Source organism: Diadema antillarum, unplaced genomic scaffold (genome assembly GCF_040938485.1).
Source record: "Diadema antillarum isolate AM-2024a unplaced genomic scaffold, OU_Dant_1.0 scf00000020, whole genome shotgun sequence".
Classification (NCBI taxonomy): Eukaryota; Metazoa; Echinodermata; class Echinoidea; order Diadematoida; family Diadematidae; genus Diadema; species Diadema antillarum.
The window spans coordinates 2674089-2700941 of record NW_027270909.1 but is presented as its reverse complement, the minus strand read 5'-3'; the positions used below and the strand labels follow the sequence as shown (position 1 = coordinate 2700941).

Sequence of the window (26853 nt, the reverse complement as noted above, 5' to 3'; positions counted from 1 at the left end):
TCGTGTATTATCCATTCGTGTCACAGTTCAAATAACAAATATGCACACAACATATCAAAAAAAGGCGGATTTCAAGTTATTGAATAAACGGAAGAGAACTTGTTGCAGCGACAAAACATACTTAAACCTTTCTGAATTTTTTTTCTTCAAAAATGATAAAACACATAACCCACACATCACACATTCTGTAGACACCTAACAATATTTCACTATATAGAGCAGCATATGCTTGTTCGACAGGTTTATTTTGTAAGTAATGATGAGAAATAGCGTTGACACTTTCTGGAAAAACCGCACGCTTCTTGGTGTCGTTCCATAGCAGGACAAAATAAGCGATACGACAAATTCGTGTGATGCCAGTCATGCGGGGAAATCAAAATTCAAAATACTCGGTGCAGGCAGGGTCATCCCGACGTGTAAATTAAAGTTCTGTGGGAAGGGTGAGATGACTGGGATATTGATAGAATCAAACTGAAACTGGGCGACATTTGCTTTCCACTAGCAAATTATGCGCAGATAAAAGAAAACATACCAAAAAAAGATATGAATTACTCCTTGATTTATGGCCTTGAGTGAAACATTCTCTGCATACTTTATGTTATGCTTTATATATAAATTCTCATCCACTGTGTCTTGAATACATCATACTTGAATAACATGAATGTTAATTCCTGTCAGAGTCTTGAATACATTAATGCTAGACGTAGCAGAGACTTACAACAACTTTGCATTTTCCTTGTTTTTTTCAAAACACGGAAAGAAAAAAAATAAAACAAGCAAATAGAAGCAACTTTGTTTGCTGTTAATAATTCAGAAATATCACCAAAATACCAATCCTCTATCTTTAGTTGGAACTTGGGAAGATGCTATGCCCACTGTTTGTTTATTTCATGTCGGTAAATAATCAGACACATGATTTTTTTCTTCTTTTTTAAAAATAATATCAAAAGTGGAAACTTTATGATAACAACTACCAGGGACATTGTGAAATGCCCGAATATCAAATACTTGTAGAATTTCTGTGATTAGATTGAATTTTTATCCATTTCGCTCTTGGAGAAACATGTTTAAAAGCCTGTTGTCTAGTTCCCACTACTTTCCCAGTGAAACACATAAAATTCACCTAGGAAAGGGTAAAGGTCAAAGGGTAAATGAATTGCTGTAATCAATGAGTTGCACGTGTATGAGACCTTTTTTACAGGTATTACCTTTGCTAAATTCTACTGCAGCATGCATAATTGATGGTGGGAAACTACATACAATCTTGCACCTTTTTTGCATAATGTATCGCTAAAAAAAAGGGGGTTATGCAAAAAACAATAAATCATACTGGTAATTGAAATCCAAATACAGCACATTGAACATATCAAGTGGCTTGAACACACATAATGCAATCTATATAAAAAAACAACCACAAATGTATAAAAATACCGTCTGAATCACGTAAAATTCCACAAAATAAGCCCCCAAAAGAAAAGAAAAGCAACAACTGGAAATTGATTCCTGTTGCATTAACATTCACACACTTTTAAAACTGGTAAAATATTTTTGTTTTTGACTTTTCATCTATTGGAAAAAAATGTAAATCTAAAAAATCATTTATACAAACAAAACAATAAAATCAGAAGACAATTTGCATGATACATTTCTTTCATCGCAAAGTGTTTGGAAGAGGCAAGGAGAAAATAACAGTTAAAGAATTGTTAATGACACAAGTAACAATACACATATTTCAGCTGATATCAAATTAAGAACTCCACACAAGTTTCCATATACATATATGCTATTTGAATGCAACAATGCCGAATAAACGCAACAACTTAACATGCAATTCTACCATATTTGATATAATAAAAAGAGTATACGAGTATGGACACGCAAACAAACCAAATGTGAATACACTGTACTGTCATTACGCATATGGCAAAAATAACAATAAATATATTCATTATATATATAATAACTGTACATAGAGTAATTAGATTCAAGTTAAAAACTATGCTACGATATATAATAAAATCCCTAAGCTTTCAGGTTCTCTTGCCATAATAAAAGACATAGAAAATAGTTCAGATAACTTATCTTGTATATCAATACTGACACAATGTGCTTGAAAACATGTACAAAGCATTAATATTGGAACACAGAATGTCACGTAAACAGGATATTTACATATTACAAACAATTTACTTCTGAGGTACATAGACAAGCTGCAAACAGACCTTTTGCTTGTTTCAAATACATAAAGTCATATCCGATTACATGAGGTAATTATACAAACAAACACAACGACACAACACCTTAGCCCTACCACACAGCGAGTTGGTACTGGTCATGAATATTCATTTTCTGTGCATAATCAATGTCAAGTCAGTGTTTCATATTCATGGTTACCAACCAGTGCAACAACATTAAACATCACAGTTCACAGACCAACACACAATTGATTAAAGACAGTCTGCCACTTCTGTACACACATATCTAAATACATGTACCACCTAAATTTACTGGCGCCTCCTTTGGCCATGATTATGATGTGAATTACTCATTACCATCATTAGATTCTCATTATATTATCAAAGGTTAAATAATTCATCAGGTATTAGTCCATTCACTTTGCTTTCCGCATATCTTCTTGATATGTAACAACTATCAAATACATTATGGGTGCTTCCCCTTCTGCTCTGACCAAAGCTATGGAAAGATGAAACAAATGTTAGCCTCATTTCAAGGGCCTTGCTTTCTTAAAATCTGCACTCAATAAAGGTCTCAAAATTGGCACTTTTCCCTCATGTACATTGCATCTTCCTTTTTATCCACAGACAGAGATTCTTCAACACCAGTTTGTTAATGCAAGTCAAATGAGTGTACCTCCTTGATCCAAGACTATCTGACAGGTACAGGCTTAAAATCAGGCAGAGTAAAGAGCAAATATTAAAAGTTCAGAATAAGTAATTTGCAGGTTATGATATACATATACATATACATATACATGTATATTCCCCCTCCCCCTGCTCTGTTAAAAATCTGTTTCATATTAAAAACAATGATTATGGTGACCTAAAGCATAGTATGAATATTAGGCAAAGAGTGAAAGAAAATACATATTAAACCAGTTCAATGCAGGATTCAGGTGTTTTGTGCATCAAATACATACTAGTTAATTACCAAATCTGAGAGGTAAGGCATTAATGAGCTGGGCCATGAAAGAAAGAAAAACAACAAAAAAGAAAGAACAGAAATTCCTTCACAAACACTGAGATTGAGGAACATGAAAGGACAAATGGACGCACACACGTTTAAACAAAAACAGAACAAAAACAATAGGCACAACTCTCCCACATGGAATGTGTGTATTTTGACCCTTGTATGCGGAGTATATTCAAAACGTGTGTCTCAGGTGATTCTACAAACAAGAAACTAAGCATCCTTGAATACACAGTGCGTAATAGACCCAGGAGTTTCGATACAATAATAACAGACTTCAGGGTCCAACTATCAGCATTTTAATAGGTCACTCCATTTTCAAATTAGATAGCACCTAGCGAGGAGTTAGAAACTGATGATTTCTAGCCGCTGCTCAAAACAACTGCTTTCAAACACTTGTTGACGATAAAGTCTACCTCACAAAGTTTCAATAACCAGTCAAGAAATGGGATCATTGTGTCTGGATGGTATGAATATGCACAAAAGTAACCCGATGCCTATCAATTCTTTGCTTACACGTCTTGCATGAGACACTGCATGTATGTACCAGTCAGCAAGCCGGCCGAGTTTCACTTTCGAGGGGAACATCTAAAAATATCATCCTTTCTCAGACCATATTGCACTCTTCCATGAATCTTTCAAGACCATCCCTGCCCAGGCAACATACTAAATATATGACACCTCCCTTAGGATGGAGTGTGGTGGGACATACTATAGCTTTATATATGAAGAAAGAAGTCTTCCTCCTAAAAATTCTGTACATTGTTCAAATTCTTTCTTAAATGAAAGCTATCATGTAAATATCTGCATCCATGGCAAAAAAATTAAAAATACAAGAAAACAAAATAAGGACAGAGCAGAAGAGCTAAGGTTCCTGGAGAACCTAGGTTGTAAAGATCTAGTGTTGTTCTCACAACAAACTAAGCAGAGATCTGAATGATCTATTGCAGCGGTTGGACATTTAAGTGGATATGGCGAATTCAGCAGTCAAATCCTCCATGTCATGACAGAAAAGCCAAAATCATAAAATTCATCATTATTTTTCCCTGACTTGTGAGCAAAGTAACTAACACAACAGTCTACAACACAGATAGAATCCGAGAGGGCTGAGAGAAAAAAAAAATGGAGAAAAATGACCAAGAACGAAATAATATCAGCGAGGTATAAATACTGCAAACTAAAATCATTGTGCAGCATGAATTCATAACACAAAACTAATACTGTTATACAAGCATTTCGAGTATCATAAATTGGTACTCAAAAGGGTAAATACCCACCAAACCTAAACTATGTATTGCAACTGCAGCATTCTTTTTTTGTCTTCCTGTTGTCTTGTGACATCTGATGGAGTTAATGCCCCCAAAAGTATGAGATGTTGTGTGGCGTACAGTACGCATCTGGCAATTCTTATTTATGACACATTTGCGGAAAATAAAAGCACCAAGATGGGGTTGTGTGAGCCGAGTGTTTTGAGTCATTCATGAAATTTCAGTGCATTCACTAATTCCTGCATTTTGTCCACATTTTTGTCATCTACATCAAAATAATTATATAAAAATAAAATCTCAGCATCTTGACTGAAGCTTTATCAACATGATTTCCATGTTGGATGTTCTCCTCAAAACGGCAAAGTTTTAAATCTAGCGAGAAAGAAATGTCCTCAATTAGATACAGAATGAGCGCAATGATTTGAGAGTGAACGACTTAAGTGAATAAACTGGTCAAAAACTACCCCTGAATTATTACATCTATTAATAAATGTCAGAAAACTCCATAGAGCACACGGCTCTTGATTGCTTGTCCTATTTAACATAAACGTTTTAAAAAAAATGATACAAAAGAGCGACACTATGACTGAGGTATACTTTTAAGACCCGCTGGAAGAGATATTTACCCGAAAACGTAAATAAACGCAACTGAGGATTCTTCTGGTATGCCTGAATAAAACGGTTGTCCAATAGATTTAGCATCACTGGTATATACCGCAAAACTAAAACACACACAAGCAAACTGAAACTAATGCAAATATAAAAGCTGTGCGCATATGGATTCGCATCTCAAAGCCTCTTGAAATAAATGCCTTCACTGTATCAAACAAACTTATGACATTAGCCTTCGTTCCAGAACCTGTAGAAGAAAATGCGTGCACGGTCTACAGTGAGACTACGGCACACTTTCCTACAAAATATTCCTTCATTTCACTTCCTTTTTCCTTCCTTTAACCCCTATCCTCAATGCCATCGCTTTCACTCTCGGCAGAGATACACCCCAAACTCTCGTCGCGATATCTCACGACGCCTATTTTTTCTTCTTTTTTTTTTCTCGGAGTGAAAACATGATAGCATGAACTGGATGGGGTGGAATTTTACCTTTCCAATCTGACCATTCTGTGGACGGAGAACACTCCACAAACAGATGAAATCATGCAAATCTTCACATCCACTAACTGTCTCACAGAGACAAACCAAACAACGGCGACAAGTTTGCCGTTACCAAGATGCCCAGCTCAACTACATCGATATCTTACAATTCAACAAGGGCTAAAGGTTTTCCCAGAGACCAACTGAATACAAATCGCAGTGTTATACTCATCTGTTACATAATTTTGTTGAAGCCATCTGAACTCTTTATGCTATAATGTAAATATTGAACTTTCACAACTCTGCAGTAGAGGTGTTAACTATTAAAGATTCTTGACTCTGTTTGGCAAGAATCATTCAAAAAAAAATTACTTAAGAGTGAGGCAAACAGCTGGCTCAGAGTTGAATATTTTTGTCCATGCTAACAGATCAGCAAACGTACGGACTGTTTTGTTTTATAAAATTTCCCACACTTCGGGTACCTAAAATGTTACCACATAATTTAGCTCCCTGCCCATAATCTGAGGTCATCAGTGAAGTCTGGTCACGTGTATTCCCCCAGCACAAACAAAACCTTGACCGACAGCGTCAAGTCGACACACATTGGACGAAAATAAAACAAATCAAAACAAAACAAAGCAGTGCAAAAACAAAATTCATACAAGGTGTCATTTAAGCAGTGATTTAAAATGCCAACTCTAAAACTTTACAAAACTTTCATCACCATAAACCTCCTACTAAACAAGTGAAGAGGCAAAGAGTTGCTCGACTGGTGGGCTTCTTCAGACGATTTACTGCAACATAATTACCTCCTGAATTTTCTCTATAAACCCTGTGATATATGACATGCCTTCATTAAATGCCTCGAAAATGAAACCCTTTTGACAGTGTCCACGTACACACCCACGTGACTTTGTGTCAAGCCTGTTCTTCCATATAATAATCAAAACGCTCTCGCTCAGTGGGGCTTTGCGACATCAAAGTAGAATTGAATTGTCTAAAATTTTGCCCTTGGGTTACGCTGTGGGCTGTGACTGGTAACACTTGCGAGGCGACTGATAATCTTAGAAGAGTGAAGTGACCACATTAAATTTGAATGCCTCGACACATGTACTACTTCAGCCCATCTTATGGTGACAATAGTTGTGAATTAACTGCAAAAATTTCTGACTCCTCTTGCCATTTTGGATGAGCGTGCTCAGCAGCTCCTCGCTACAAAACCAAAAACCAAAATCGAAAACAATCCATTTCAGTATAATTTGACATTGTTTAAGTGAGTTACAGAGAGTTTATCAGTTGCTTCATGTTATTTAAATAAATTATGACCTCATCTATAGACTTTAAAACATCTAATTCATAAGCTGCAAGACTTAATAAGCTGCTCTATGAAACATTTTAAAAAAAGTTTCGGTGATAACGTAACAAACTTAAAAGTGAATGCTTTAAAACAACACAGAGCAATCTAATGATATTTACAACATACTTTGCCTACAGTAGACTTATCGCAGAGTTATTGCAAATATCCATTTGCTAATTGAGGTAACAGGCTGATTTTCTGTCAAAAAAATCAAAAGAACTGTTGCTTTTTGCAGCAACTTGGCACTGAATTGGTAATAGCAGAAACAATAGCATTTTGATCTGCAAATGTCCCTTTACTTAGCATAAGTAGCGGGTAATACTTTATTTATTCTTGGTTACCTTCATTCCTAGCTTGCCTTGCATTCATCGTGACCTTGGTACAGGTCTATCTTTTCCTGGCACATGTCTACCTTACTTCAGTACACCTTTAGTCAACCTCAGTACACCAGGGTTCTAGTTTGGTGCACCTTTAGTCAACCTCAGTACACCTTTATTCTATCTCAGTACACCAGGGTTCCAGGTTGATGCACCTTTAGTCAACCTCGGTACACCTTTAGTCTGCTGTATGATACCCTCATTCTCCATTAGTGCACCTTTATTCTATCTTGATAAACCCATGTTTTCTCTCTTTGGGCTGGATTGAGTAGGACATAATGGTACTCCTCTACCTGAAGCTCCCTAATGATTGTGATATACATAGATCCGATTTATAGAATAAAAAACCTTCTAGTGGTGCAAAATGCATCAAACGTGACATGAATCTGCTTTCTCGTCATTTATTCCTCTAACTTGGTTTAAACAAAACTGGTCAGTGTCTGCAAGCCTGCTTAAGAGAGTTTTAATACAGTATAGTCATATTCTATCTGCATTTCCATATGCTACTGACTAGACACAGAAAACGTTGAACACTCTAGCACTCGGTTTACATGCCAGTCTTAATATACACTGTTAGGGAACACTCAATCTCGTGACATATACACACGAGCATGGGATTTTACCATATGGTTATCGCAAAACGTGACCACTCGACGATAGCTATATATATATATATTTATATGTATCATACCATATGTATGTGACTATATGTACACTATTAAACGACCAACAAAGCTAATTGTTACATCATAGATCAGAGACAGATCGTTATACTTTGGAATTCATAGTCAGGTTCGCGGAACTCGTACGACAAGCCAGTGAGATGCTAGGGTGATCACTGGTTAGCAAAAGAATACACTGGCACAAATTAGTGTAGTCTCAATCAAGACACTTGTAAAATCTCACAAAGGAAAAAAAAAACAAGAACAAAAAAAACACAAATAAAAGGCAAACCTAACATACGTTGTCTTTTAGTGAATGTCGTTAGACATACGGTAGCAACATTTCTCCACGAATGTGAAACAGAAATGTGGACACGAAACGACAATTCAGATGTGAAGAGTACTGTGTTAAAAAAATAATCACCTGATTTTGAGATAGGTCACCAAGTTGTGGTGAGATACAAATATAATAATATCTCAATGCCATGGTTTATTGCAAAGAAAAAAGAAATACTGAGTTCCAACATGAACATGTGCATAATTTTGTCTAACACATTTGCATAAGTACAAAGAAAATAACTGATGAAAATTTCATAAAAACATACTTTAACATTTCGTTTTGCATATTGTGAAACAAAGCTGATGACAGGACAATACATCACATCATTGTTACAAATGCCATCTACTGCTCTGAACGTATAAACATAAAAAATACACATCTGTCGTTAAAAAAACAGAACAAAAACACAACCAACCGAAGATCGATGAAAGTAAAAAATCAAATCAAGAGAAAGACTGTTTTAGTAGAGGTAAAAAACATGTGCCAAAATTGTAATACAAACCAGCTTGTTATCCCATATCTCATATCACCCAGGTAACACACGGATTCCGCTGTAGGTTTCTGAACATAGCCGTTTCGATCCCAAGACATGGTAGAAAGGGTGTAAAAGCTGTGCATTTGTCCAAGAAATGGACTTCTCCACCACTGTTCATATGGTGATCCTTAATTACTGGGGCTTTCTCATTGCACCCCAGTACAATTTGTGCATGTAAATGATGGAAACATTGGTCAGAATAATGTGGGGTGACAACTGGATTAGATATCACAAATTCTATTGAGAAATCAAGTATCCCCTTCATGAATTTCATACAAACAATGGCAAAATAAAGGTAAGGGCCTGTCGGCAACCGAAGGATATGTCAAGCATTTACTGTGAAAGATTTAGATGATCTTACATAACTAGCCATGTAATACGTTTCCAATATTCTGTCCATCAAGAAGGAAATTACCACAAGAGGGCGCTATAGCACTGGCAATAGCATTAATGAAAGTGTCCCCAATACGGTCAAATGCACACCTTCCTTGTCCACTCATGGCCACATCAAGGTAATGGAGACTGAGTTAACTTGATTGCACTATTCGAGTGAGGCCAGGCGAGGGTAGGTTTCGTCTCTACTCTGGTGAGAGAAATTTCTCGGGCAGTCATGGTTAATCATCAATCATAGGGTAGCACATACTGTATGCAACGTTTCCCACACGTGCAACATCAGCTGGGATATACTGTCACTTACACACTTAGTTACTGTATCTTTCATGTAAATCGGGGGGAAAATTTACATCATACATTGATAATCTCAAACTGACAGAGTATACCAGAAACGTGAGAGACACTTTTTCGACAATGCGTCCCGCTGCGGTGGAGAGAGGACCATCCCGTTCCGTCTTTCGTCGTGTAGTCGCCGGCACGCTGCCTTTACGTCTTAAATATCAACACCAAATATATACACACTCCTGGGAGATAATCTTAGGAATACAAGATATGCGGTGTACATAAGGATGGCTGGGCAGACGCGTGCTCTCGACTACAGTCATTTCACGGATCACAATTTAACCTTTTGCACGTACACGCTCTTTAATCACGCTCCATTGAACTGGAGCATGGGGGTGCATCTGTGCCTTCAATGCTCTCCTATGATTTCTCTGGACTCCTCGTTCCGGGACACCTTGTAACCATGGATACGATGCAATTGATGGGAGGGACGTCAGGCTCAGACAATTATTTGAGATGGTTTTCACGTTCATGAGGAAGCGATTTAATGTTCACTCTCAACAAAAGAACTTTCAAGGTCTGTTACTTATGGTTTAATCTTACGATAACTGACATTAGGATAAGAGTTTTTATAAATACTTCATGCAGTTAACAATACCCATTAAAGTGATGTGATCACAACCAGACCTGTTAGCCTGACTGCATCGGAACTTTAACATATGACCAGGAATGATATTGTCTGAATCAATACATTTTACTATCCCTTCCATATATGGACGTATTGCCTACTTCAAAGACCAAAACTTCAATTCTTTACAGCTTGCCGGTGAGTGGTGGGATGAGTGGGTCTGTAATTGGACACTTTTGTATTTTGGTACAGGAGTCCTTACTGGAAGGCCTGGTGAAATCTTGGTAAGGAGTGCATCCCAGAGAACGGCACCTGGGTGGGGCCCATGTGCTGCATTTGTAAATGGTTCATATGGTTGTCCATGGGGGCAGGATTGAGCACTCCCGTCTGGTCTGGAGTGTGCATCCCTGGTTGAGGTAGTTGAGTTTGGGGGATGTTGAGGGGTGACTGGGGAAGGGTTGCTGGGGGCGTGTTAGGAGGGAGCGACATTGGTGGGGAGGTTGGTGTGGGTGGGGCAGCCGGTGCCAGAGGTTGTTGCTGCATGTTGTTGAGTGGGAGGAACCCCAAGAGCTGGCCCAGGTCCACCCCACCTGGTCCCAGTGTATCCTGCATCATTTGACCCCGCCCGACACTGCAGGCGTCCAGTCCACCAATGTCCATGGGGTCATTCATCTTATGCACTTCGTTCTTGATTGTAACTTTGGGCGGTATCTGGGACTTGAACCGTGGCACCGGTGGTATCTTCAGCAGCTCGGTGAACTGCTGTGGTTGCGACATGGTGCACGGCGGTGGCGGGAGTGTCGCCGCGGATTGCAGCTGGGGCACCGCCTGCTGCATGGGGTGCATGAACTGCTGCTGGTGCTGCGGCGCCATCGGTGACATCTGCTGGTGATGGTGGTGGTGGGAAAGCTGCTGTTGCTGGTGGTGTGCGTGTTGCTGCAGGTGGTGGGGATGTTGCAGCTGGTGGTGCTGCTGCTCCTGCAGGTGCTGCATCCCCAGCATGTGCTGCACCGTGGTGACCCCGACCGCCTGTAACTGTTCCCCTAATCGTACCCGTAATTCCATATCGTCCTCCTTATGGCTCTTGCGTGTGTGCCGCACCAAGTGGTCCTTGCGGCCAAACCTCTGTCCACACGTTTGACACAAGAAGTCTTTTCTACCCGTATGCACTACCATGTGTCGACGCACATCCTTGCGCGTGTAAAACCTCCTGTCACAATGTTCACACTGATGCTTCTTCTCCTTCACACCCGTCGATTTCCCTGAATGAAGTTTCAAGTGCTGCAGCAGTGTTTCTGTGCTCTCAAAGTCCTTTTCGCACAGCTTGCAGACCAGTTCACCAGACGCCGCCGCGTGCAGCGCGAGGTGCTTCTTGTAGCCCGGCTTGGTGCTGTACACCTTGCCGCACTCCCCGCACCGGAAGGCCTCCTTGTTGGGGTCATGGGTCTGAAGGTGGTTCTTCAGATGATCCTTGCGGTGGAATTTCTTGTTGCAATACGTGCAGCTGTGCATCTTGTTGGGCGAGTGCGTTGCCATGTGTCTCAAAAGCTTGTACTTGGAAATGAATGCCTTGACGCAGCCGGTGTGTGAGCAGACAAAGGGGCGTTCCCCCGTGTGCATATACGTGTGCGTCTTTAGCTTCTCGGCATTCACGAACACCTTGGGGCACTCGGCGCAGCTGTAAGTCTTGGGCTCCTTCTTTGCCCGACCCCTCCTCGGTTTACCCGTTTTGCTCTCCTTCTCCAATTTTATGGCTGGGGCGTCCTCCTCCTTTCCGCCGTGGTTGCTGGCGACGATCAGACCTTCGGCGGTGGCGGCGGCGGTGGCGGCGAATGAGTTGTGGTTGTCGCCCAACTTCAGCTTGGGCTTGCGGCCGCGCTTGGCCCTCTTGTTCTCGCAGGGGTGCGACTCGAGTTGTGCGAATGTGCTGAAAACCTCACTGCAGTTAGAGCATTTCCAGGGTTCTGCGGAGGGACTGCTGTTGTTGTTGTTGTCACTACACTGGTAACTTGTGCTGGCCTGGATATGATATAATGTGGAGTAAAATACGTACCTATTAGACCATCCTCATGGTTACATTTCATTTTTTTTTTTTTTTTTTTAGTTTCTCTCAAATTCAATTTTCAATTGAACAAAAGTCACCTCAGAAATATATGTGAATATACATATTGGTAGCTGTAATAATACATACAAAGTATATGCATAAAAAAATAAATCTAATTTGTAGAATAATGAAGATTTCATAAAAACTCGACTCAAAATAAGAAACGAATATGCTATTTTAATAAAAATGCATGTTTTCCAAAAACAGTAATGCTACAGCTGCAGGCAAACCAAATAAACAAATTGGAAAATTGGCAAATTAGGGAATGAGGTTGTGACTTCATGGCTTCAAAAGCTGTCTTTTTTTTGACATACACTAAACTCTTTATCAAATTTCCTATTCTACTGACATTAATGAGACATAAAACAGCACAGCGAACTTTACAATTTCTAACAATGGAATGTATCAATAACGCAAAGAGAAACGAGAAAAAAATCCTGTTTCCTACTTGAAAACCTTAACTCGGAAGGAAAATCACCACACACGCAATACATGAAATCTAGATTAATTGAAATTTTTTTAACATTCCCCCCCCCCAAAAAAAAGATATCAAAATTAAAATCTGCTGTACATAATACATTTGCATGACCTGAGGACCGACTCACCCATGAATACTTAAAGCTAACGGCCCAAGACAACAATAGCAATACATCGATGTCACTACCATTGACAACTTCACTGTGTGTGATGTCAATGGCAATCATAAATTGCAAGGCTGAGGGGGTTAAGTTTGACAATGAAGAAAGATAATAATAACAACTGGAAAATCACTCTGAGAGTGCAGACTAATGCAGGTAATTTCCACCCATACACGCATGCTAAAAATCATCCAATTTCCCAATATACAAGTCTTTGGCTACATCATCAAATTCCAGCTGTGCGGCGCCTCACCCGAGCAGAGCATATGTGTTTAGTGCGTGTATGCAAACCTCAAATATGCGCAGCTTGTACCCTGAATTCCAAGGTTCAATGACCCTATTTGCCAAAAGATAAAAAATCCATCAAAAATCCATAAAGATTCCCCGATCACTACCAAAATTGAATCACCTCTTCCATGTGTCATTTTAAGCTTTTCCTTAAGTTTCATCCAAATCTGTTCACAACTTTTGGACTTATTTTGCAAACAGACAAACAAACAAACCAACACTGACAAATATGTAACCCCCAGCGGAGGTAACAAGAAGGAAACAAAAGGAGGAGACACTCACCTCTCCGTGCTCTTGGCGTGAATTCAAAGTCGTGAAGAATGAATCGGCTGCTTGCTCGTGCTTGAATGGTGGTGAGGGGATGGACAGATTGGTCATTTGTTCATCTGGGCAGGAAGAAAAGTTTGAATTCAGCAGCGTTAATATCAGGCCGACGGAGAAGACGACCATTTTCACACAGAGTTCCGCACGAATCCACCAGTTCCCTATCACTTATAGTATCCATCTTTCATAAGATCTGGTTCTTAAACCGTCTCATACTCCGCTCATGACGCAGACATTGGCTGGCACTTTGGCAACAAGCCGAGATCAATGGAAATTATTGCGGCGTTGAGTTCAGATAATTCCAGTAATATGCATATGCAGCATGTTTTTGTGTGTGCATTTGTGTTGCTGTAAGCAATGACTCACACACACTCTTCCCCCCCCCCAAAAAAAAAAAAAAAAAATTGGTGTACAATGATGTAACTCCACTCTGAACTTATGCAATTCATGTGTGCAAATCACAAGCGATTATGAAAATATTTTCATCAACACCAGCTAGCAACATTAATCAGGAACACATGTGCCATGCAAAGCAGTCCATGGGCTAAATGTACATTGTAGGCAAGGGGCTACTGCAGTTCGTGAGGGGGTACGATCGAGGCGCAGTGCATATCCACCCTGCCTTAGCGGTCCGTTGGATGGCCAGCACCGGAGTCGGGAAGAGAATAACCGCAGTGGAGTATTACGCAATCACAGGAAGTGTGCAACAAAGAAGTTCATCTATCTCCCAGGGGACAAGGATGAACAGGTGTGAACAGGTGGTAGCCCCCACCCCCCCCCCTCCACTGCCACACCCCCTCCCCCAAGAGTTGGAGATGGGGGGCTGACAATAAGGGGTGCGGCAGCTTCTGACCAATAACCACTGCTCTGTTAAGTGTGTGGTGAGCACTCCCTTTCGCACCTTTCCCCCCATACTGGGGTTGGGATATAGCAAATGGGGACAACCGTTTGGTGCCTATTAACGAGAATGCGACAGACACATCCAAATGGGGGAAGAAGGGGGGGGGGGGGGGAGGAGGTGGCAAGTACATACTACATGAATGTTTTGTGGAGGCCCGCTGTCATTAACTAATTAGAGCGAGGTGACAACAACTTGTGTGGGGGTCCAATCCAAATTAAATTGGAGGGGCACAAGACTATCCACGCGTGATATATACAGTTGTACATCTAACATGTTTCCATACATAGATACGAGAGATGCATAAATAGACACTGGGAAGATGTCTGATGCTAGTGACAGGAACTATATAGAGACATGTGCACATTACGGAAAAGTTACCAGAATCAGCACAACTGAATTATTTCTACCGATATCACACACTAAAAAAGAAAGAAGTTCTATGACACTTGTCCTTTTTGAACCAAAAATCTCATTGCGTTGTATGGAAAATGTCAAGGACAGTTCAGTCTTGTTCTTGCATAAATATCATACAAATTTGTTTAGAATGTCAACCTACATGACTGTACATTGTGACAAGGACCTTTTTGTATTATCCATGCAGGCAAAATGTTGCCTTAACATTGCATGAATGCTTCTCTGACTGTAGATTACAAACACAAATATTCATGATCTTGAATTTTAGAGGGGGAAAAAAGGTTCTGACTACACACTGGATGCCAGAATTTCACCTAGCTACACTGTGTAGAAGAGCTTGAAAATATGAATATCCTAGAAAAGGCCCATCACACAAAAGAATTATTGTTTGGGGGGATTGTAATACAAATAGACTTTACTTGCTGCCATTCAAAAAACTCCATAAAAAAGAAAATAGATAAATTACTTTACTGCCTGTACAGCACTTTAAATCTATTATAGCTGTGGATGTCTTAATATGTATTGAGGCACCCTCATCATGGGCTTAGTGTGGCAAGTTGAACCACTGGGTGAAAAAAAAAAATTGATTTTGTTTTCGTGTGCCATTCATACACACTTCCTGAGGCCTCAAAACTCAAGATAAACCAATTTTTGCATCATGATGCAGATCACAATTATTAGCAACATTTTGGTATCCACACATAAGATTCATAAATTTTTACATCACATAGCAAAAATAGATTTTTGTAAGCTATTTTGTTCAGACCATTTTTTTCCCACTTTTTCATACTGTCATAAAATCACACACTATTTTTTCGTTCAGATCCTGCTTGCAATGAAAAACAAAACTAAACAAACAAGCAAACAACCATGCTATAATTGACAGTGATAATCTTTGGTCACTTGACATCACATCTGCTAGTGTCCTATCTCCTACTCATGCCAACTATTACCACTTCCAACGGGACTGAATGACATGGTGTTAACAGTAATGAGCCCCCTGGGAGGCGGAGGGCGCCACCTTGAGTTCAAACGAGACCTGAACTCAGTTTGAAAGGAAAAACACAAGGGGTGGGGGGTGAGACAGAGAGAGAGAGAGAGAGGGAAAATCAATACCTTAAGTGGTAATTTACATTCCTATGATCAGCTTTGCGGATTAAACCCCTTCTCTACGTATCAGCCACGTACATGTACACATTGTACATGTATGTAGGGGAACAAATTGGTGTTCGAGTGACAGAGCTCGCAATGTTTCCAGTCGGTAATTCCCGGGGAAATTGTCCTTAACCTTCCCTGTCGTCCACTTCACAAGGAATCCATCTCCCTCAATTTGGACTCAAAATGCCGCATGCGGCCTTCTTCCTTTTTTTTTCTGGCTCCATAACAAAGAACGCTGACACTGTCTTGCACCCCCTTCGCCTTTTCCTTGCCGCCTTGTCTCCCGACATCGTTAAATCTCTTACATGTAGATTATTCAAATAAGACCACATCATATTACGATGTTTGCCAATTTTAATCTTAGACAGAAAGGCTAGGAACTAAAGCAGATGGTTACCACTCTGCGTGATAATGTTGTGAATGTGATATTCCTATCGAACGGTGATACCTGTATTCTGTATTCATTTAACACTCTTTGCTGTGCAGGATATCACTAACAAATATATTTTTTCAGATGATAAAAAACAAAATCAAAATTTTGCAATACACATCTATCGTCATGTTGGCGATATAAAGAGATCCAATCATTTGTTGAAAGGAGCAGATTTTTAACGAATCTTTCCACAGGGCTGACATTGGAATTCACGGGTATCATTTTTTCCCCCATTTTTGACACAACAAACACATGTTTCTCTTTCAACTTTGATCATTAAATGCCAAGATTCTCTATTCCCACTGCGGTAAATTAATTTGCAAGACAATTATTTTAGGCCTTTAACATACATGTAAATTCTAGACCCATACTGATAATTATCTGTATTTCATAATGATTCATCTGTTGGATTGCATAGACTAGATCCTGCAAAATAGCATCCATATGGATTAAAGTACGCCAGCAAAATCTGTATTTCATCATGCATAGCTCTGCAAATCACTGTTTAGAAAACTCTTCCTTTCTACGGTCTTGATTTAGATGTGTGAGTGTGAGACTGCTGTTTTCTTGTCGTTGTTTACTAGAGTCATGTGACCAAAGCTAAATCTTCCCACCTGTGACACGTCCCATGGGTCACAGTGCATGTATCGAGTCCCGAGGATTTGCTGCAATTACTGGACACTGGTTGTGACATATAACCTCCTGTCACTCTCAGTCGTGACGCGGTACATAAGGCTACACACACTCATGATGAGATATAAGAAGATAAGTATGTGATTGAATCATTGTTTGTCCACCTACAGCAGTTCTTCCATAGTTGGTATTCTTTTTTTCTTCAGCCAAATTATGCTATTTTCATCCAAGCCTGTTGGTTTGCTTTAATAGTTTGCTCTCTGTCTAATTAAGTGACCTAACGGCATACCCAAGAAATGACAACTTCCTGACTTTATGAACCATCTGCCTAAATTCATCTCACCTTTATTCTAAAATCCTCTCCACCTACTCCTCCTTCCCACACCCCTCCCCCTGACCCTTTTTCCTGGGAGACCATATGAAAGAAGAATCATAACAGAAATGATCATGATTCCTTTCATGTACATAACCCGTTGCCTACCAGAGCCTAAAATCCCCCATAAACTTTGTACATGACAGAATAGGCTCCTACAGAGAGAGGATTAATCTGTGATTGTGAATGGGGTCTTTCATAGAGACCATACATTGGGCACATGAGTGACACTAGCGTTAATTGCCACACGCTTTTGCGCAACCAACACCAGCTGGTATTGGAGGAAACCGCAGAAAGACAATAGTTCACCGCTCCCTCGTTTTGCGATGCGAAAAAAAGGAGAGAGACAAAAAGATTGATGTAGATTGTGAATAATAGGATGATTTTCCAATCCTTTGCTCTCACAGAGGACTGAGTTTGAATTTTTCTTGCTTCTTCATCATTTTTTGCGCTCTCTCCATAGAGATTCTGTCAATCGTTGCCAATTTGCGCTCCCGATAACATCGCCGGGCCGGAGCGACGTGCGCAGCAGACAAGAGCGTAAATTTGTCAGCGGCGAGGACTGGCGGAGGTTTTCCAAAGCCTCGTCGAGAGCCGCTAGGAAATCAAACTGATTGGGGAGCACTTAGCACGAGGAAATGGGATAATACGAGGTATTGACACTTGCGGTTTAAACTTGGAAGAGAGAGAGCATCTGTGACTACAAGGCCATCACGTGGAGTAATTGTCGGCTGCGATATTACGCGGACGCGGCCGAGGCGCTGGCAACGTTATCCCAGGGTGACTTGTTGAATTAAACATCTTGATGCGGTGAAGAATCAAGGCATGTCATGTGTCTTTTCACACCGACTTCTCTGACTGACAGTTGGTGTTAAATACAGGGAACAAGTGTACTACTTTCCAACATCCTGTAGAAGTTACAAGTAGTATGTAGAAGGAATACACAATTATAAATATACTTTGAAAAACAAAATATAATAAAGAAAATAATATCAATTGATATATTCATTTGGAATACAAGTAGTGAAACACACAAAAAAAAATCTACAAAAATTCAAACTTGAGAAGTTATGATCACTTCAAGAATAGTCAATCATCAGGTTGAATTAGTTGCGTTACTTTTGTGATGATCTGTAAGAATATCCCTTCCCTTTTTAGAATGGCTGCTGACATGGATTTTCTACCTTGAGTATTTTTTCTTTGTTAACACATTTGGTGAAATTACTTTGAGACACTTCTGCGATGACCTGCAAAAATATATCTTTATTTATCTATTTATCATTTTTGGGAGGTCTGCAGATGAACAGAAAAATTGCCGACATGGATTAAACAGAATTTATTTTTTTCCCCCTTTGTTGAAATTTTCAATTCCAACATTTTTGGACCGATGAATGAAAACTTAGAAATTTTTAAAAAAGCTTCAGAGGAAAGACCATGCTCTAAAATGTAAAACACATGAAGGTAGTTTGTGTCCATATTGCATTGCTTCAAAAGAGAAACCCTGCATTTTAATATAGACTTATCAAAGAATCAGTTAACTCACAATTCTCAGGTGCCATACATTCATCAAAGTTTACTTTTTTTGATAATAATGCATCCTACTCTCAAGCTAAGGTGGCTACAGCAAGGTCCATCTAAAATTGAAACAGCCACAATCACAACTAAAATATATACACAGATACATTTGTAAATGTAGTTTGTGGCAATACTGCATCATTTCAAAAGAGAAACCCAGGCTCCCTGCAATTGTAGAGTAAAAAAGAATCGGCAAGCCCACAATTCCCAGGTGCCAAACATTAATCAAAGTTTACTTGTTTGATATAATGATGCATTTTACTCTGAAGCTGAGTTGGCTACTTGTACATCGGTACACATCTGAAAATGACACGGCCAAACTCTTCAAGTAAAGTTTGCTACAGGGAGAGCGTCAGCACTGCCCTCTATGTGACACACACATGCGTGCCCAGTGGATGAGGATGGTTGATTTCCGTGGTTATCTAATGCCGGATTACGGCTCCTAGATGTCACATGTGTGTTTACTTACTGGCGATCAAGCTGTCGCGCAGCTTTTTATTAATTTGTAATTTCTTATATTTTGCCTCTGTGATCATGGGATGCGGAGAGTCATAACAGCCATAATGGCTGGGGGGGGGGGGGGGGGTTAAAACTCTTTTTCATACACTGTGAATGATGCTGTGATATGGTAATAGTGGTGGTGGTGGTGGGGGGGGGGGGGGGAGTTGCAGCTCTTTTTCACACAACCATTTTATACATGATTACACGGTCATTACTGTGACAATTCGTTCTCAAAACCTGTCATTTAAAGCAGACTGTTGCGACAATTGCGGAAATGTCGGAAATGAACAGAAAAAGAATATATTATGAATTGTAAACAAGTTCGACAAACTGAGTCATGAGAGCCAATTATTCCTCTTCTACACTATATACCTTTATGTTTCTGTATACTATCTGTCTTGTTGGGTTTTTCTGAAAAAAAGTACGCTGTATATCTATCTATCTTTCTACCTACACATATCTATTTTACATTTTCATCTATCTATCTTTTAATCTATCTACATGATGTTGTATCTATTAATCTATCTATCTATCTATCTATCTATCTATCTACAGTAGCTATCTTTTCACCTATCCAGCTATCTATCTCTCTATCTATCTGTCTATTGATTGATCTATCCTATACTATCTATCTATCTATCTGTCTGTATTACATCTGTAAAGATTATACACAAGATCTATTGCAAAAGAAGAATCACCACTGTTGCTACTGCAAACAAGCATTCAAAAAAGAAAATATTATAGTGTGTTGCTACACCATCTTTATCTGTTCAATCTGATCATCTTGCAAGACATCACTTTGGGACTTTAAACACAAGGAAGACCGCTAGGATTGACATTACGCTGAAAACTGTGCTGTTATGACGTAATGTATATTTCACATATTTTGTATAATTTGTACATTTCATATACAACATGTTAACTGACTTGCTGCAATGGTTGTAAAAGAAGGAATTTGTGACATTGGAAATAAAAATTGATTTGAATTGAATGGGATAAAAAACTGTATAGACTGTATTGAAGAAGTACATGTGGCAAAGCCATAGGTGCTCTACAAATGCAGTATGAAGTCAATGTACATTTAATACAAAAACTAAACTTGTTCTTCTTCTTTTTTTTAACTGTGCAATTCTCCAGTAGTTGAGCATTTGCTTCCATCAACAACCAAATTCACTGTTTCGGCATAATGTATTAGATTATAGACAACAGAGAACACCTACAACTTGTACTCGTTTCCATGACTACAATCTAACCTCTGAGAAAAATGCTTACAGTGGTGTAAAATTTTTGAGTATTACTACATTTGAAGGATAAAATTAAAGAAGCCTGAGAATAGTGAAGCCACTTAAGAGTTAAATATGCTCTTCCCACACCATTAAAGACCTACTGACATTTGATAATTTTCAAGAAACTTGGCAAAAACCATGGAAAACCAGCAACCAACCAACCAAAGAAATTGTGCATTTCTGCCACTTCATTCAAAGGCACACACACACTACCTACGAAAATCTGTCTCTGCACTTTTCAATGTACATGTAGATACAGTGTAACTGCAAATCTTATAATTCAGTAGATAGGATTCCTACGAATGCAAATGGGAGAAAACATCATTAAAATATGAATCACCTATCTCTCAAACAATCACTTTTAGTCAAGTGTTCACAATAATTGGAATACATGATATAGTAAAGTTATTTCCTTAAACTGAATTAATGTAATATTCCTAGTGAATTATTTGCTTCTAGGTCATTTTATAATCTGATGATCTACAAAGTCAAGAACATGATCCTATGGGCAACAATCACTTGATAGATAATTAAACTACTTGTCATGAAAAAAAAAAGAACAACAAACAACCAGTAGGTACATTGTATGAACACAAGCATACACAAGCTTTGAACAAATCTTAGAAGCTGTTGATGTGCAAGAATTGCAGAACCCGCTCTGTATCAGACTCATGAGGCTGAATACATGTGTATGAAATCTCTTCATCTTGACCTTTAACACACAATACACTGACATTGTACACACAATAGATGATGAGCAGTTACGGCGAAGATGACACATTCCTGAATTTTGAATCATTTCAGAGGTGCATCCTGTACTTGCACTTTTTATTGGTAGTATTAAACTCTCGCGACCCAGGTCCCAGAGTACGGGGGGAGTCGGGAGTGACTAAGCTCTGTACGTGGTCTGGGCGCAAAGCCGCAGAGAAATGCAAAAGGAAGTAATTGCATAAACAGAGACGAGGAAGAAAAAACAGACTTTGTGTACAAACAAGATTCCCAGGTGATGGTATCGACTTTAAAACAATCCATCAAACTGTCACAGCTCATTTGAGTTTACAAAATGGTTTTCTAGACAGACTGTCTTGTATGTATCATGGCTTTGTCTGGTCGACTGTAATAAATGTCTATCATCTTTCAACGGTCAGTTCCGATTCTGGACAACCAAGAATGGTACTTACGACCATTTTCACCTTAAAATTTTCCAACACATGTAAAGCAATGTGATACACAGCAAAACAGAAGAAGGAATTTTGATAATTGTAGAGCAAGGAAAGCATTACATCATTATAATTTTTTTTTGGAAGTTTTGGATTGATCATACCATCCGAAAACCTGTAGTTTGGTTGTTTTCACCATACCTACATTTGGAATGCATCATGTTTTTGTTGGTGTTGTCAATAGTGCAATTTGGCAACTGTTTAAATAGTTATAACAGATTTCAAACACCAATTAACTTTCCTTGATCAAAGCTCTTTTCTTTTTTTCCTGTGAGAGAATAGGTACAGATGAATATTGAAGTATATGACATAATGATAAAAAGTTGTGACGACAAACATGTGATAATGGGTTGGGATGTTCTGAAGAGTTTTAATATTGAACATGATTTCAAATTTGCAAGATTTAATACCTTTTACTATTAAAAATATGTGTATCATAACAGAATGGAATGATTCATATAGAGGTACCATTCACTGACATCTATCCTGAATGTACACACTTGCAGCAATTATTATTTCTATCTTTCCTCTGAGCCTGGCCAAATGCATCCGTAGGTAATGGAGAGAAGTGATTCCCACAACTGCACGCTTTTTCACGTTTGGAAACGGGGCTAAAATTACCCACCCAGTAAGAGGTGCAAGCGAGCTTGTGATAACAGCATCTCTGTGGAGTGCTTGTTCTTCCCTGGAAAAATGACTAAGATTTGGGTATTTTCATGCCGAAGGAAGCAAACGGTAGATAAGCGAGCATCCAATCGCCTAAATCCCTTCTTAATGTAAGTGACATTGAATTGCCGTGATTCACGCCATGGAAAGCCACGCTAAGCTGCCGAAGCCGCACATCATAAAGGTGACGCTATGAATATACATACGTGAGGGGAAAATTCGACAAAAATAGTGCGGTTCTCGTTAACAGATTTCCCAGACTTTGCTTGCCACAGCAGTGGAAAAGGGAACAATCTGCAAATTTAAGACACTTCAGTGGAGTTTTGAAAATCTAAATGTACAGCACTGTGATCACTCATGATGCTCTACAAGTATATCTTTCAATACATACTTTAGTTTGAGAAGAGCAGTCACAGTGTACAATGGTTAAAATTTTATAAAAATAAAAGAAAACAAACCTAGGCATATCTATCTTTAAAATCTTAAGGATTCACAGCTGGATATTTATCCTGTAATTATTTAATCATATATCTACCAATTCAACTTTATATTTTCATCATTCATTCAGTAAATCATTTATTCAATTTTTCATGAATCTGTCTCTGCATGTGTGCCTATGCCTACATTGTAAATCTGTACATTGCACATTATTGTAACACACAAAGCAAACTTTTCTTTAGCTGTTGCTCTAAGCAAATCAATTTATAACAAGTACACTGTACAGTGTATGTGATCTTGTAAAAACGTGAGCTTTGATCTTCAGTTGCTTGCGATCACTCTTCATGTAGAATACATTTGAAAAGTCTGAGAATCATATCAATTCCACCTGAAGTTTGGGAAGAAAAGATGACATTTCACTTACAGACATGAACATTAATAAGTTCATGCTAAATTAAGACTGAATTATCAAATTATAATTTATGCATTTAAGCTACTTGCTTACCCCCCCCCCCCCACAAAAAAAAAAAGAAAAAAGAAAAAAAGAAAAAAAACCCACCAAACCATAACCAAAACAAAAACAAAATATCTGTCAATGTCCATCATAAAAGTGTGTATATGTCTGTCTATGTATTATCATTTGTCCTGGTTGCGAAAAAGTGAGAATGCAATATATACTCCTAGGAATTCCAAGATTCCTGTATAAAGTGGTCAAAATATTTTGAAGCATAATGGTTAGAGGATTTCTTAATCAGAAAGTTGGGTACCAAACACATTTTACACAGTCCAAGTGGTCCAGAACTTAATAGTGCTCACACTAATGGACCATAAAAAGATGAATGATTCTGGTAACTCCTCTTTGTATGCGTTCATATCCTAAACATCACACCACATGCCTCTTGTTTTTTGAGATCACGAATCCTCATCAAGGAAAACCTGTGGCCAACGACAGAAGACTTGCTGCCTTGTCCAACGGCTTTTATAGTGTGACAAAGTTCACGGAACACGCCGACGCATAGGCCCAGATAATATGTATCATCCCAGGGTTCAATTGTGGTGTGGTTACCACAGCTGTGGCGTGAGCCACAGTGGATCACGATGCGGTCACTTCGAGATCCAAACTTCCTCTTTCGCATCAATGCCTTCAATATGAGATTACCACAATTTTCATCCATGTATACTGTACATGTACATGTGCTATGTATTCCTTTCACTTGCTTGCATGCATAACACCTGTACAATGTACAACTTATTACCCACGACACATAGTGTGCTTACAAAAAAGTCTCTTGTAAAAGTGAAAAGGAGAAAAATAAATTAAAAACAACATTTTTTTTTCTGCATTCTTCCTGTATATTGTTCCTCGCACTCAGTTTCTACTGGGACCTACAGTGTAGGCTTTTAAAGGAAACCCAAACCCAAAGAGAAATGTGGATTGAGTGAAAGCAGCAACATAAGTAGAACATGTCAGTGAAAGTTTGAGGAAAATCCAGTCAATTGATGCAAAAGTTATGAATCTTTAAAGTTTTGGTGTTGGAACCGCTGGATGAGGAGACTACTAGAGGTTATGGCATCATGTGTGGACAACAATATAAAGAAAATATAGAGGGAATTCCACAAAAATTCATTTTTCATGAAAATTGCACATTCCATCAACTTGATACTGACATATGTTAAGGGTGGCAACTTTCACTGACGTGTTCTTACTAATGTTGCTGCTTTCACTCAATCCACATTTCTCTTTGGGGTTTGGTTTCCTTTAAAGTAAGAATAATGTTGCTTAGGTTTAACGCGAGATAAAGGAGAGGTAATTATTATAAAAAATGACTGTCGTCAGTCAAAACTGCCAGCATAATGTTAGAAAATACAATGTGTAACTTATTGTAGCAACTCGTCGTGTGAATATTGTGGCATATTTGCAAGCACATAAGTGTGACTTTATGGCGGGACATGCTAAAAGAGGGCTGAAATTCGAGCTCTCCAATCTGTCCTCACCTGCTAATAGTGGGGTGGCTTAGTGACAAATATACTGATAATCGTGACACGCCGGACAAAAGTGTCATTTTTTCCTCAGACATTGGTATATATATGAGGATCAAAATTAGGGGGTGCTCCAAGAAATCCGCTAACAGAAAAAATGAGAAAATGCCCTTAATTTGTACATAACAATAATGTCTGAATTCAAAGACTATACACAGGGCATTCGCCAGGTTTCTGTACAATGCAATGCAATGTACATGGTTGCTAGTCTTAAAATTCAGACCCATAATACGACATATTATGTGCATGTTTACAGTAATACACCATTTTTACTGGTTTTCCTATGGTAACAGGTGGTTAGTCTGTGTTGCAGACCTGAGGGAGGTGTGTTGGAATAGTCCAGTTTTCTTAAGCACCTTTTCATTGAATAATTTCATATAATTTCTTGTAAAGGATTTTTTTAGTACTGTCTACCTCCTGTAGAGAAATGGCAAAGAGTGACATGTGACTCTGGCTCAGATACTTTAAATCTTGGGCAATGACTGAGCCAGGTGTAGGACTATGTCACAGTTCATTTTTTCTCCCAGAACTACTAGTTTACCAGTAGAAGAGCTGCATATTCCATTGAGAACTTAAGGTTTTGGGTATTGCCCTACATATTTCCTAACAAATTTAACCCGTTTCCTCCAAGATTGTGTGAATTCCATAGGTTTAGCGCAGGGATTACCTGGTTCCCGTAAGCAATTTTTATAGTCCGCACCTCCCCTCTTTATATGTTTCTTATTTCTTATGGGGGTTATTCAAATGTTTAAAAAAGTTAAAAGTCTGCTTTCATAGATAAAGTTGAATTTAGACAATTTGAATATTTTTAAAGATATATTGATATTTGTAATTTCACTCATAAAGACTTAAAGCGGTTTGAATATTTTTGGTCTGATAGCTATGTATAGACATGTTATTAAAAAGTAAAAGCAATGTTTGATTGGTTCACATTATCCAAAGAGGGTGGGATGTAGTTGGCTGGTGAACAAAGTCTATGGGGAAGTTTAAAAAGTTGATAGAAATAAAACAAAATCGGCATAGAGCAGAATCTAAATCACAATATGATATGACAAAATTCCCGACCCCAAAGGCGGTTGATTCTATGATGCTTTATGTCAAAATACATTCCACCCAAAAATACATGTGATTGATAGGAGGAAAAAGTATAGCACATTAAAAACAATATAGTTCAACTAACCCCATTAGTCCAGCAGCATAATGAAATGATTGTTAAGTTTTATCGCCTTGTCAATTGAAGATGATGTTACATAATGACAATTATCAAAGTCAGGTAGATCTACTAGTATATCAAGAAACCAAAAAGAAGGGGTAGGGTGGGGAGAGAAGAATGAAGTAAGTTATTAGTATCTGTAGTTTTGGTTTTCAGTATATTCATTTTAATTTCCTTAATTTCCGTTAGGTCATCATGGATTGGAGCATTTGTGTACTAGTAATCTGCCAGGAACAAACACAAGAAAAACTTAAAGGTCCTATATATACACTTTTGGGAGAGTGACTTGAAAAAAATGTTCAGGATATCACATTTTATGCATAATATGTGTAGGTCTGGGGGCATTTCATGAAGCATTTTGTCCGACAAGTTGTCGGACAAATTTGCTCTCTGCCAATCAGATGCAAGGATTTCTGTAGTTTGTAACAGTTTGTCAGAAAAATATCTGACCAAACTGCTTCATGAAATGCCCCCCTGTTGTATCACAAGACATCCTACCATATACAG

At 38.7% G+C, this 26853-nt stretch overlaps 1 protein-coding gene across 1 annotated transcript in view; it reads right to left on the bottom strand.

The window, feature by feature from the left end:
- Positions 1-9692: 9692 nt before the first annotated feature.
- The window catches only part of LOC139728956 (uncharacterized), an 80272-nt gene continuing 63111 nt past the window's right edge, over positions 9693-26853 (bottom strand). The window contains exons 5-6 of the mRNA XM_071639886.1: positions 13454-13557; positions 9693-12160 (exon numbers count right to left, since the gene is read on the bottom strand). Of these exons, the coding sequence (XP_071495987.1) occupies positions 10400-12160; positions 13454-13557 (1865 nt within the window). The 3' untranslated portion in view covers positions 9693-10399. The remainder of the gene's footprint in view (positions 12161-13453; positions 13558-26853) is intronic.